The 13,777-nt window shown below is 44.4% G+C and overlaps 1 protein-coding gene across 6 annotated transcripts in view; it reads left to right on the top strand.

Moving 5' to 3' along the window:
• ARHGAP12 (Rho GTPase activating protein 12) overlaps positions 1 to 13,777 on the top strand; it is a 95,222-nt gene that overhangs the window by 34,605 nt on the left and 46,840 nt on the right. For 5 of the 6 annotated variants that reach the window (XM_040434259.1, XM_040434258.1, XM_040434257.1 and 2 more), the window contains exon 3: positions 13,414 to 13,671. The exons of the other annotated variant lie outside the window; for it this stretch is intronic. In XM_040434259.1, coding sequence (XP_040290193.1) covers positions 13,414 to 13,671 — 258 coding nt within the window. The remainder of the gene's footprint in view (positions 1 to 13,413; positions 13,672 to 13,777) is intronic. 6 annotated transcript variants of the gene reach the window in all.

The following is a 13,777-nucleotide window of genomic DNA, read 5'->3' as shown; positions in this document are numbered from 1 at the left end:
GACCATGGTGTTATGGTGGTTGGCACGGTGTAATCTTACATTACTTGGTTTAATCCAACCATATTAGTATCGGAGTCATGTCTGTAGCTTCTCCCATTATTTATGACCATTGCCTTCTAAACGTCCAAAAACTTGCCCAAAAGTTATCCCATTGTGTTTGAGGGGAAACGTTAACCTTTGGGGTCCATTGGGAACTGGTACTGATGCCGTGATGAGCCTGTATAGCTGCCCATGTAGGCACTCTGTAGGCCACTGTTTGGAGCCATCTTCTAGGGGCGAATATCTGAGTAACATAGTATGTGATTTTTCTTTGGAATCTGTGAGAAAAAACCACTGTGTGCAAAAATCCAGTATAGCCCCCGCACACAACACATGTACAGCCATATGCATATAACATGTAGGTAATGACTGTCCTTGAAGGGGTTTTCTACCTTTTGGGGTCTTTCAGCCAGACCCCCCTCCACGTCTCCGGACCTGCAGAGAGAAGCCTACTTAACTGCTCCCAGCTTCTGGATTCCAGTTGGTTTATCAGCAGGGACTGGAGCTCAGCGGCGGGTGACAAAGGATAGCAGGGAGCAGGTAAGTATGCTTCATTCTGCACCCTGAAAGGCCCCTGAAGCTGGATGACCCCTTTGAAAATATACATAGTCTTTAGAGCCATTTTATTTTTCTACATTATTACTGATGTATTTTTGACTAATAAACTTTTTTGTACTAGTTTTTTAATAAAAATTATTAAAGGGGGTGTGCAGTGCAGTAATATTGAACACCTATCCTCAGCTGATCGGTGCGGGTGCGTGGAGTCGGTCATCACTGACCCTCTCTGTGGGCACCCGCACCCTGGAAAAAGTCTATGGTGTACCCATATGCCTTAGACTTTTCCTGCCATTCATCATGAACAGCACAGGCAGCACACTGAATGCAGGCAGGCTGTTATAGCTAAGTGATAAAGTACATGGAAGATATACTATATTGGGCTGTAGTATTCAGGGTAAATTGCAGTGTTGGCACTTTGCGATAAATAAGTGGGTTTTGGGTTGCCGTTTGGGCACTCGGTCTCTAAAAGATTCACCATTACTGGAATAGGTCACTAATGTTACTCCACTGCCCAAACCCTCTAAAATGTAATAAAATGTTGCTCCCTTTGGCTTCCACAGGTGCAGTGTTTCCTACTACATGGAAGCTGCAGAAAGCTGTTCTGTGATACCTTAGGGCTGAAGCTACTTCTGCAGAAAAGTCCTATCCTTGTCTGCAAAACGGACAGGAATAGGACATGTTCTATTTCTTTGCAGGTGCCGCGGAAGGAACTTTCGGATGTGAACAGCGCGCAGGTGGACTGAAACTACGGCCATGTGTATGAGCTCTTCTTCACAGAGTCAGTGTTTGTTCAGTGATTTCCATCAGTGATTTTGAGCCAAAACCAGGTGCGGTCCTAAACACAGAACAGGAATAGTGTTGAGTGAACTTGTGTTTTCAAGTTCGGCGCACAAGGTTCGGGTCATCTAATAATTCTGTTATGGATTCCGCTACCACGGACCATAAGTTCGCTCATCCCTAAACAGGAGCAGATATTTCCCTTATACCTTATATCTGTGGAGGCTCCACTCCTGGTTTAGGCCTCATGCACACCACCGTTGTTGTGTTCCGTTCCGCAAAATGGGGTTCCGTGATCCGTTTTCGTTTTTGTTTCCGTGTGTCTTCCTTTATTTTTGGAGGACCACCAGACATAAAGGAAAGTAAAAAAAAAAGTCTAAGTCAAGTTTGCCATGCAAATGATAGGAAAAAAACGGATGCGGACGCGGATGACAATCTTGTGTGCCTCTGCGTTTTTTCACGGTCCCATTGACTTCAATGGGTCTGCGAACTGTTTTCCGTGCAAAAAATAGGACGGGTTATATTTTTTTTGACAGACTGGAACCACGGATCACGGACGCGGATGACAAACGGTGCATTAGCCGAGTTTTCAACGGACCCATTGAAAGTCAATGGGTCTGCAGAAAATCACGAAAAACGGAACAACGGACACGGAATAAAACAACGGTCGTGTGCATGAGGCCTTAGGCTCACAATCACTGATGGAAGTCACCGATCGACGTGTGAATAAGGCTCTATGAATCCGTCAGGCAGGCTCGTTCTCTGGCACCCCTGACCTCTGCTGAACTCTTTCCCAAGCTAATTTAGGCCCATATTATAGAATAAAAATATAGCCGCTGTATCAGCCAAATGGGGCAACATTTTTAAGAAAACCCTATCGCAAAATGTTTCAACCCTAAAATACTTTTAATACAGTAATAATTTTTTTTTTTAACTCTGAAGCTGTCCATAGCCTTTAACAATCAGACAATTTCTGGCTCCGTTCCCTTTGGGAGTGATCAGGCATCATGCTGAGCAATCGGAAAAGCATTCATGTATGACAGAAACATCCAGACCCGTCATGTTGAAGCTGGCTGATACAAAGAACAATGTGCCCTCAAGAGCACCTCCTGATTATTGGGCAGATATTCCCCCGCCTCAATGTAGAGCAGAGAAGTTTTGAGCATGCCGACAGATCACAGTTAGAATGTTCTGCGAAAGTCGGACAGTTCTCGTCCTGATCCTCTAAACGCTGATCCCAAATTATGTTTGAGCCCGTGGGAGGGGACACGCTGGTTATCATTAATGGCAGGGCTCCAGGTTACGGCTGCTGCTTTCTCAGCACAAGAGCTAGAAGTAGCGTCCTGCCACCTCAGCGGTAATCACGGGCTGGTGGCTTTACTTTAGCCCTTACTAATTGTCGCCGGTGATTGTACTGCCATTACTACCAGCGGACTTGGACTACATTTATCAAGTCCGCCTTTTTAGACGGGCGTATTTCATTTAGCTGTCTTTCTTTTGCTGAGTGTTTATTAAGTCGCACAGCCGTTGATGAATTAGACTAGGCGTATGTTTATTAGTCTGACCTCTGGTGGTAGTTTTTCAGTTCAACAGGTTCATATGCACTTAGACTGGTCTATTTTATTTGCGCATGAAAAAAGTTGCATCTTTGCAGAGAAAAGTTGCATGTCTGCCAGAAAATGCAAAAAAAAAAAAATCGCCACCCAAAACAGACAAAGAAAAGTACGCCAGTCCTGGAGTGGAGCAGAAATCAGACTCTTTTTGCAACAAATTGAGGTACAAAAAAAGGCGCACCTACATAAATAGGTCTTAAAAGTTAGAAAACTTCTGAATTAGGCTATATTTACATTTGCGCTGTTAATTTTGGTATTGAGATCCGGCAGAGGATCTCAATACCAGAATTAAACTGATCAGTTTTGATTTTTCACATCAGGATGCATCCGTTCCGTTAGGACACAATTGTGTGAAATAAAAATGGGGGGGAAAAGGAACCATCACTAAATACATTGAAAGTCAATGGGTGACGGATCCGGTTTTATAGGCTACAAAAAAAAAAAAAAAATAAGAGATCCATCACCATTGACTTACATTATTTTCAGTGCCAGATCCGTTTTTTTATGACCGGACATAAAACCACAGCTTGCATCGGTTTTGTGTGCGGTCACAAAACGGAATGCTGCCGTAAAATAAAACACCCGGCATCAGTGAGACCACAGCCGGAGGATCCACAAGAAGCGCAGCTGTGGCTAGAAGCTCCCGCCTTCTCTCTGTGGCTCCTGAGTTCCATCAGTGGAGCGCGAGGAGCGGGCTGGACAGGAAAGTCACCGTGCATGTGCAGTGTGGCTAAGCGCGCTTCATGAATGACGCGCACACGGTGACCTAGTAAGATGGTAAGTCATTGCTAAAGAGTAATAAGTGGAAAGAAAAGCAACACGCGCCCCTCACTGCAGCCATATTATACAGTTGCTTCTTTTATTATTACTTGTTTTGGCTACGATAAAGATGTTGGGGAAGGACGGCAGCGATATAAGTCATGTGACCACACAGTCCCGTGTCCTGATCTCTACAGCCTAGACCTGTGTGTTCAGTGCACGACCCCTCACAACACCAGGCAGTGTGTGTATACGGGGTACAGCTGTGCGGCCTCCCCCGCTTGTTCCATATTCTGTGCAGGATTTACACGACCCCTCTCCTGATCAGACCTGCTGCCTCTCTCTGCTCCCTGTCAACATCTGGTTTGACACCACTGCAGTCAATCAGTGGCCGCAGTGGTCACCTGGTCCCCTTACATCACATGATCAATTGGCCTGACACAAGGGGAACGATCATTGTCGCGGCAGCAGCGGTGTCAATTGCCCCCATACAGTATAATGTCTCCTTGTGGCCCCCAGTGTTTTTTTTTTGTAAATGGGTATTTATCGCGATATATATCATTATCGTGATAAATTTCTTAATATCTTTATAGTGGGAATATTTTTGATGACGCCCAACCCTAGTCTAAACAGACTAAGGCTAGGGCTACACGACGACATGTGTTGCGTGACAATAAGTCGCACGACACATAGGGCACAACTACAGTCGTGGCCAAAAGTTTTGAGAATTACATAAATATTGGAAATTGGAAAAGTTGCTGCTTAAGTTTTTATAATAGCAATTTGCATATACTCCAGAATGTTATGAAGAGTGATCAGATGAATTGCATAGTCTTTCTTTGCCATGGAAATTAACTTAATCCTAAAAAAAACTTTCCACTGCATTTCATTGCTGTCATTAAAGGACCTGCTGAGATCATTTCAGTAATAGTCTTGTTAACTCAGGTGAGAATGTTGACGAGCACAAGGCTGGAGATCATTATGTCAGGCGGATTGGGTTAAAATGGCAGACTTGACATGTTAAAAGGAGGGTGATGCTTAAATTTCTTTGTTCTTCCATTGTTAACCATGGTGACCTGCAAAGAAACGCGTGCAGCCATCATTGCGTTGCATAAAAATGGCTTCACAGGCAAGGATATTGTGGCTACTAAGACTGCACCTCAATCAACAATTTATAGGATCATCAAGAACTTTAAGGAAAGAGGTTCAATTCTTGTTAAGAAGGCTTCAGGGCGTCCAAGAAAGTCCAGCAAGCGCCAGGATCGTCTCCTAAAGAGGATTCAGCTGCGGGATCGGAGTGCCACCAGTGCAGAGCTTGCTCAGGAATGGCAGCAGGCAGGTGTGAGCACATCTGCACGCACAGTGAGGCGAAGGCTTTTGGAAGATGGCCTGGTGTCAAGAAGGGCAGCAAAAAAACATCAGGGACAGATTGATCTTCTGCAGAAAGTATGGTGAATGGACTGCTGAGGACTGGGGCAAAGTCATATTCTCCGATGAAGCCTCTTTCCGATTGTTTGGGGCATCTGGAAAAAGGCTTGTCCGGAGAAGAAAAGGTGAGCGCTACCATCAGTCCTGTGTCATGCCAACAGTAAAGCATCCTGAGACCATTCATGTGTGGGGTTGCTTCTCATCCAAGGGAGTGGGCTCACTCACAATTTTGCCCAAAAACACAGCCATGAATAAAGAATGGTACCAAAACACCCTCCAACAGCAACTTCTTCCAACAATCCAACAGCAGTTTGGTGAAGAACAATGCATTTTCCAGCACGATGGAGCACCGTGCCATAAGGCAAAAGTGATAACTAAGTGGCTCGGGGACCAAAACGTTGACATTTTGGGTCCATGGCCTGGAAACTCCCCAGATCTTAATCCCATTGAGAACTTGTGGTCAATCCTCAAGAGGCGGGTGGACAAACAAAAACCCACTAATTCTGACAAACTCCAAGAAGTGATTATGAAAGAATGGGTTGCTATCAGTCAGGAATTGGCCCAGAAGTTGATTGAGAGCATGCCCAGTCGAATTGCAGAGGTCCTGAAAAAGAAGGGCCAACACTGCAAATACTGACTCTTTGCATAAATGTCATATAATTGTCGATAAAAGCCTTTGAAACGTATGAAGTGCGTGTAATTATATTTCACTACATCACAGAAACAAAGATCTAAAAGCAGTTTAGCAGCAAACTTTGTGAAAACTAATATTTGTGTCATTCTCAAAACTTTTGGCCACGACTGTACACTGCTACATGTGTCGCGCAACAATTTTTATAATGATAGTCTATGGATGGATTTTTTTGCTACTGTCGTGTCGCAGCATGTCACATATCGCAGTGCGACACCATAGACTATCATTATAAAAATTGTCGTGTGACACATGTCGTTGTGTAGCCCTAGCCTAAAACAGCATCTTTTTTTACTAAAAACATGCACAAACACTTTAGTAATTGTGCCCCACAGTCTGTGACATGTTAATTCTCATCAAAAATTGGTACATCCGGTTAGTGTCCATTCACATGACCATATCCGTTGCAGTCCACAAGCCGTGTGCGTCCCACATTTTCAGTCCCACACATTACGTCCTATGATAGAAATGCCTATTCTTGTCGGCAAAATGTGTGGATGCGCCCTTAGACTGTGGTCATTATGGCAGAGGTCCAGAAAGGTGAGGTAGGCCTCATGCACACGACCGTATTTTGTTTCCTTTTCCGTTCCGTGTTTTTTTTTTTTTTTTTTGCTGATAGGATGCGGACCCATTCATTTCAATGGGTCCGCAAAAAATGCGGACAGCACACCATGTGCTGTCTGCATCAGTATGTCCGTTCCTTAGCCCCACCAAAAAAATAGTGCATGTCCTATTTTTTTTTCTAGTTTGAGGACAAGGATAGGCATTATTAGAATGGATCCGCAAAAAAAACAGATCCGGAAAAAAACGGACGGCATCCGTGTTTTATTTTAATTTTTTTGCGAATCCGCAATTTGCGGAATTTGCTATGTGCGTGGGCTGCTTTTAGCTGTGCCTGCTTGTAACCTGTTAGGGAGCCTCCATAATGTACCGTGCACACACGTTTTAGACTCTTAGGTCCAGAAACGATCCTCATCCAAATGCTTTAGGTTGTCATAAAGAAGAACCCTGTTTAGGACCGGAGCCATGACGGTCTCCGCCATCCATGTTTACGTGGTTGGTTTGCCTGGGTGGCATATAATACTTTATTTCCCCGCAGCAGCTTCTCCTGCTGTAGCCATAGATTCGATGGACGCACTTCATCAGTCATAGAGCCGGGCCCTAGGGAGCGTAGTTTAGGGTGCGCAGAGTTCTTTTACTCTGTGATCTGACCCCATCATTGTGCTGACTGATCAGTACAGTAATTGCTATTCCCTGGTCGGCTCAGCAGTTGTCAGATGTGGGCTTCACAGTACTAGTGGCACTGTGCCGTCCGGGAGGGCACAGCGTTCTCCAGGGATAATTGCTCTGGGAACAGAGTCTCAGGACTCCAGGCAGATTTTCTGTTCTTCCAGGGCCTGCATCTGTAGAGGGCAGGGTGGAGCACACAGGGCAGATCTGTCAACAGACTTGTGCCTTGACCTGTTGCATGTGCACCTGTATCTGTGTTGGTCCCATGTTCATTTGTGCCCACATTGCTGAGAAAAATTATGTTTTAATATATGAAAATTTGCTTCTTGGGGCGTTACTGAAACACCTAGAGGAACTGCTGTGCTCTCTCCACTTTGACAGGGTTAGGCTGTGTAAACGTGATCGCTCCTGGCCCTGTCAATCAAGGTGGAAAGTGTTTGGCAGTTGTCGAGAGCCTCTAGGTGTAACAGTAACGCCCCCGTTGCTCCTATAAGGATCATTTGCATATATTACAACATAATTTTTCTCAGTAATGCTGGCACATATGAACATGGGACCAACACAGATGCCTTCAGCTGCCAAGCGCAGATGTAACAGGTCAGCCAGTGTTATAGGGACGAATCTGCTGACAGATGCCCTTTAAAAACAAGGCTCAACACTGCATCTATGCCACGGAAAAATACTCTGCAGATTTGTTCATGTGAGCATACCCTTAATCATCCCTTTGGAATAGTGTTCCTCCCGCGCGCCTCCATCTGCAGCTCTAGGTCAAGGCTCTTATCTGTCTCTGCAGCCTCCTGGTTCAAGAATGTAGTACTGGAAAGCAGAGCTGCAAACATCTGTTCTCCATTGTGGGGTGGAAAGAAGCTTTCCAAGAAATGCAGACCATTAACTTTACTGCGTTCTCTACTAAATCTCTAATAAATGTCTCTGAAGGAACATATGTGCAGAGGAAGAAGTGCGCTGCAGATGGGACTATAGATGTCCTCTCTGGAACCATTATTGGTTTTGCTGGATATGGAAAATTCTTGTGTCAGATGTGTATGACATTGTGTGTTGTCTGCAGAAAGGCATGTCATCGTCTTTCCTCGTTCCACTGACCTGTTGGTTTTAGTAAATACTTGTATTCCCCTTGAAATAACAATCTGGATCTTGTTTTATAATTTCACCGGAAAGGGATGGGACCTAGGATGTGCCACAATTCAATTCTGGTGAGAGATTATGTCTCAAAGTAAGCCATCCAAAAGTATCAGAGAAAAGTGTCCGTCCCTGCACCACATGTATCATCCAGCCTGAGCCCCTGCGATAAATCTGATGCAGGTCTGGACAGGCTGTCTAAAGCCTGTATGACACTGCCTGATTTTTCGGCAAATAATCGCTAAAGAGCTTTCGCATGAACGTTCGTTAGCGATCATCTGGCAGTGTAATACTGCAGCCGATTGGCCAATGAATGAGCTCAATCATCGGGCGATCTGAATCTTTTGACATGTTAAAAAATCGTTTGCAGGTAGCAGATTGTGGTGTCTAATCACAATCTCCCGCTGGCAAACCACTAGACAGCATGGGGACGAGCGATGGCATAGTGATCACTCCTCCCCAATGCTGCAGAGGAGATTGTTGCATGTAATAGCAGTGGTCTCCTCCGCTGACGAGCAGGTGATTGCCGGGAAGGAACGCTTCCCTTCTGACAACCGTCTGCCACATTGGGCCGTCTAATACAGCATTAGGGTCCATTCACACGTCCGCAAAATGGGTCCGGATCCGTTCCGCAACATTGGGGAATGGATCCGGACCCATTCATTTTCAATGGGGCCGCAAAATATGCGGACAGCACACAGTGTGCTTTCCGCACCCGCACTTCTGTTCCGCACCCGCACTTCTGTTCCGCACCCGCACTTCTGTTCCGCACCCGCACTTCTGTTCCGCACCCGCACTTCTGTTCCGCACCCGCACAAAGGCATTTCTATTTAAAGTGCCCTCCATTCATTTCTATAGGGCCACCAAAAATAGCTATTTCCATCAGCCCCATTGAAGTGAATGGAAGTGGTGGCTGCGCAAGCTTGGTGCACCCTCCTTCACTTTTCCGGCTCAGTTTAAGGGATAGGTGCAGGTGCCACTTCTGGGACCTGCACCTTTCAGACAATGGGGGCATATACTAGCGACAGGCCCCCATTGTCTGAGATGGGAACCCCCCTTTTAGGATCACGTCATCTATAGGATTAGTAAATCTGGGCCAATGTGTGGTATAAACCAATCCTGCCCACAGTGAAGCATGGTGGAGGCAGTGGCGATGCTTTTCATTGTCAGGGAGTGGAAAACTGGTCCGGATTGATGGAAAGGTGGATGGCAGGAAGTCCAGAGCTATTCTTGAGGAAAACCTCTTCACTTCCTTCACTTTCAGGGCCCATTCTCGGTAAATGCAGTCTGCCAGTGATGTGAGGCTGGGATAGAGATTCGCCTTCTAGCAGGGAAATGACCCGAAATCTACCTCCCAGGGGTTTAAGGGGGAACATTTAAAGGCCTGGAATTACATGCAACTACAAGTGTTCAGATCCAGGTGCTGGTTTAAAAACTGTAGAATGTTTTTCGTGGGACAACCCCTTATAAAGTACACCTCCACCAATAACCTAAAAATGCAAGGTTTCACTGTAGCCATACCATAGATGTTCAGGCAGCAGAGATCCCGGTCACTGTATGCAAGGTCCATTGCAGGACTGATTTCACTTTGAGTGGAGCAGCGGCTGAACATACATGCTGACGCTCCAGTCTGTGGGACTGGTGGGTTTCTGTGCGTGACTGACTTAGGGCTCATGTACACGAACGTATTTTCGTTTTTTGTTTTTGTTTTGTGTTTTTTTGTTTGTTTTTGTGCCGACCGCATGTAGAACCATTAATTTCAATGGATCCGGCAAAAAAACGGATGCAACACGGATGTCGTCTTTTTTTTTTTTTTTTTTTTTGCTTTTGCGGATCCGTGTTTTGCGGACTGCAAAATACATACAGTTGAGTGCATGAGCCCTTAGTTTCTGTCTGTCCCATAGTTTGAATAGAATGTGCAGGAACAGGGTGGCGCGGACCCCCTTTCCAGTTATTGTACACGTATCTCATATCCCGTATATAAATAATAAAGCTGCTGTCTAGCGTTAGGAGCCTGCATACAGCCGCTTATATCTCTGCTTCCCAAAGCCCCATGAATACTTTCCTGTACGAGACCTTCTTTCAATTTTCACATTTACTTCTAAAATGAATTGTAAATCCGTCCTGGTAACCTGACCGTTCTGAATAATGCTTTTTAAAGGAGCACTAACCCTGCAGTGCCGCCTATATACCATATCTGCTCATGTCCTTCACGTCACCCATGTATGTAAATGTATTATAACGTAGCGATCATGGGAGAATAATTCCTTTGAAGAACACTAGTCCGCCTCTCACTAGCCTAAAACGGCTGATAACGGCGAACTCCAGTTAAATTTTTGTTAAATATCATTTGGGGATTAGAGTTCCTTTAAATATTTTATCAGAATTATTCTTTGTACACTATAAGTATACGTGTGTGTGTGTATATGTGTGTATGTATGTATGTATGTATGTATGTATGTACAGTCTTGTGAAAAAATTAGGACACCCTTTGAAAGCATGTGGTTTTTTGTAACATTTTTAATAAATGGTTATTTCATCTCCGTTTCAACAATACAGAGAGATTAAAGTAATCCGACTAAACAAAGAAAACTGAAGAAAAGTCTTTTCAAGATCTTCTGTAAATGTCATTCTACAAAAATGCCTATTCTAACTGAGGAAAAAGATAGGACACCCTTGCCCCTAATAGCGAGTGTTACCTCCTTTGGATGAAATAACTGCAGTGAGACGGTTCTTGTAGCCATCTACCAGTCTTCGACATCGGTCTGAGGAAATTTTACCCCACTCCTCAATGCAGAACTTTTTCAGCTGTGAGATGTTTGAGGGGTTTCTTGCACGTACAGCCCTTTTCAAGTCACCCCACAGCATCTCAATGGGATTCAAATCTGGACTTTGACTTGGCCATTCCAGGACTCTCCATTTCTTCTTTTTCAGCCAATCTTTGGTTGATTTACTAGTATGTTTTGGGTCATTGTCATGTTGCATGGTCCAGTTCCGCTTCAGCTTTAATTTTCTAACTGATGGTCTCACATGTTCTTCAAGCACCTTCTGATACACAGTAGAATTCATCGTGGATTCTATGATGGTGAGCTGACCAGGTCCTGCTGCAGCAAAGCAGCCCCAAACCATGACACTTCCACCTCCATGCTTCACAGTTGGTATGAGGTTCTTTTCTTGGAATGCTGTGTTTGGTTTACGCCAAACATGTCCTCTGCTGTTGTGTCCAAATAATTCAATTTTGGACTCATCTGTCCAAAGAACATTATTCCAGAAGTCCTGGTCTTTGTCAACTTTATCGCTGGCAAATGTCAGTCTGGCCTCGATGTTTCTCTTGGAAAGCAAAGGTTTCCTCCTTGCACACCTCCCATGCAAGTTAAACTTGTACAGTCTCTTTCTGATTGTAGAGGCATGTACTTCTACATCAACAGTAGCCAGAGCCTGCTGTAGTTCTCGAGATGACACTTTAGGGTTTTTGGATACCTCTTTTAGCATCTTGCGGTCTGCTCTTGGGGTGAACTGGCTGGGGCGACCAGTCCTGGGCATGTTGGCAGTTGTTTTGAAAGCCCTCCACTTGTAGACTATCTTCCGGACAGTGGAATGGCTGATTTCAAAATCTTTTGAGATCTTTTTAAATCCCTTCCCAGACTCATAGGCTGCTACAATCTTTTTTCTGAAGTCCTCTGACAGCTCTTTTGCTCTCACCATGGTGCTCACTCTCACTTCAACAGTCAGGAGCACACCAAACTAAATGTCTGAGGTTTAAATAGGGCAAGCCTCATTCAACATGCAGAGTAACGATCTACTAATTATGTGCACCTGGTGTGATATACCTGTGTGAGATCTGAGCCAATTTAAGAGGGAATACATGTGAGGGTGTCCTATCTTTTTCCTCAGTTAGAATAGGCATTTTTGTAGAATGACATTTACAGAAGATCTTGAAAAGACTTTTCTTCAGTTTTCTTTGTTTAGTTGGATTACTTTAATCTCTCTGTATTGTTGAAACGGAGATGAAATAACCATTTATTAAAAATGTTACAAAAAACCACATGCTTTCAAAGGGTGTCCTAATTTTTTCACATGACTGTATGTATGTATGTATATGTATATGTATATATATATCCACACACACACACTGTATTGTTTAGGGTACTTTCACACTAGCGGCAGGGGAGTCCGGCAGGCTGTTCCGGCGGGTGAACAGCCTGTCGGATCCGTCCTGCCGCTAGTTCACGTGTGCCCCCATTATGTGACCTGTGGTGTCTGATCCTTATGAATACAGGTGCAGAGGAGAAGTGGACGTCTAAATTATATTTTTTGACCACAAGCTGATGATCAGTTGGGCAGCACCTCCACTTTTTCCCTGCAGCAGTTTTCATAAATGAAATCGTAATTCTCTGAGATTCAGATATTGCTTCCATTTATTTCACTTTTAAAAACGATTTAAATAGCAATATAAACACATTAGTAAATTTTGCTGCTGGAAAAATGGAAGCAATGAGGTGATCCTGAGGAAGCTGCCATTTTGCTTGAGAATAGGCCTCCTGCACAGTACAATGCGATATGACTCCACGTACTGGAGCACGAAAATTAAAGCGACCATCATAAGGCTAGAGCAGAAATGTCTGCAACTGAACAGGAGTTCCGTTTATCTGAATGGGGCTGTTTTGGCAGCAAGCACATGGATTTTCAAGCCCCCTTTTTAGACGAATGGAAAAGTAACCAAAGCTTCTGCAACAAATCTGCATTGTGTGAATATACCCTAAAAGTAATCCGCTGACTACAACCCTTAGGGCTGTAAGGGAACCCGTCGCTGAAAATGCAGTCCAGTCTACCTGCAGCATGTTATAGAGCAGGAGGAGCTGAGCAGATATATAGCCTTTCCTGCTGAGCATTTATACAGCCTTAGCTGTCAATCACTGATAGGACCGCCCACTGGACTCTTAAGCCTAGAAAGAGCCATGATTTACATCATCTATTTAGTGGAGCTACTCAAGGCATATATCTCAGTTGCAGAAGTTTTGTGTCTTTATTTTTATCATGATTGTTACCTCTGCTAATATCTGCAGTCAAGCAAAATGGCAGCTGTGTCGGAAAATGTAATGGATCGGGGTGATGGTGGTGATGGGTGTCTCCTTTTCTAGTAATTGGTAACTTTTTCTTTGTGGTGTCTGTTCTCTTCAGTTTTCTGTCTCTCCTGCCACTGCAAGACCTGATTCTCCCGTGTATGCAAATCTGCAAGAGCTGAAGATCTCTCAGTCCTATCTACCCCCTCAACCTAATGCACCCCCAGTCCAAATTACAGGGGAGTGGGAAACGCACAAAGATAACACTGGACGTTTCTATTATTATAATAATACTACACAGGAACGGACTTGGAAGCCCCCACGCTGCACTAAAGACACAAGTAGGGGAGAGTCCTTTACTCAGGCAGACCATGAGGTAGGTAGTATTACAGCAGAGCGGATATGCTGGCTTATTTCCTGTATATTGGAGCTGATGTCGTATGGCTGTATTCACAGAGGGGCTCTGTCACCACTAGGACACT

This window comes from Bufo bufo, chromosome 5, assembly GCF_905171765.1.
Source record: "Bufo bufo chromosome 5, aBufBuf1.1, whole genome shotgun sequence".
NCBI lineage: Eukaryota > Metazoa > Chordata > Amphibia > Anura > Bufonidae > Bufo > Bufo bufo.
Note: the sequence above shows the minus strand (reverse complement) of the source record. Positions and strands in the feature narration are given on the sequence as shown.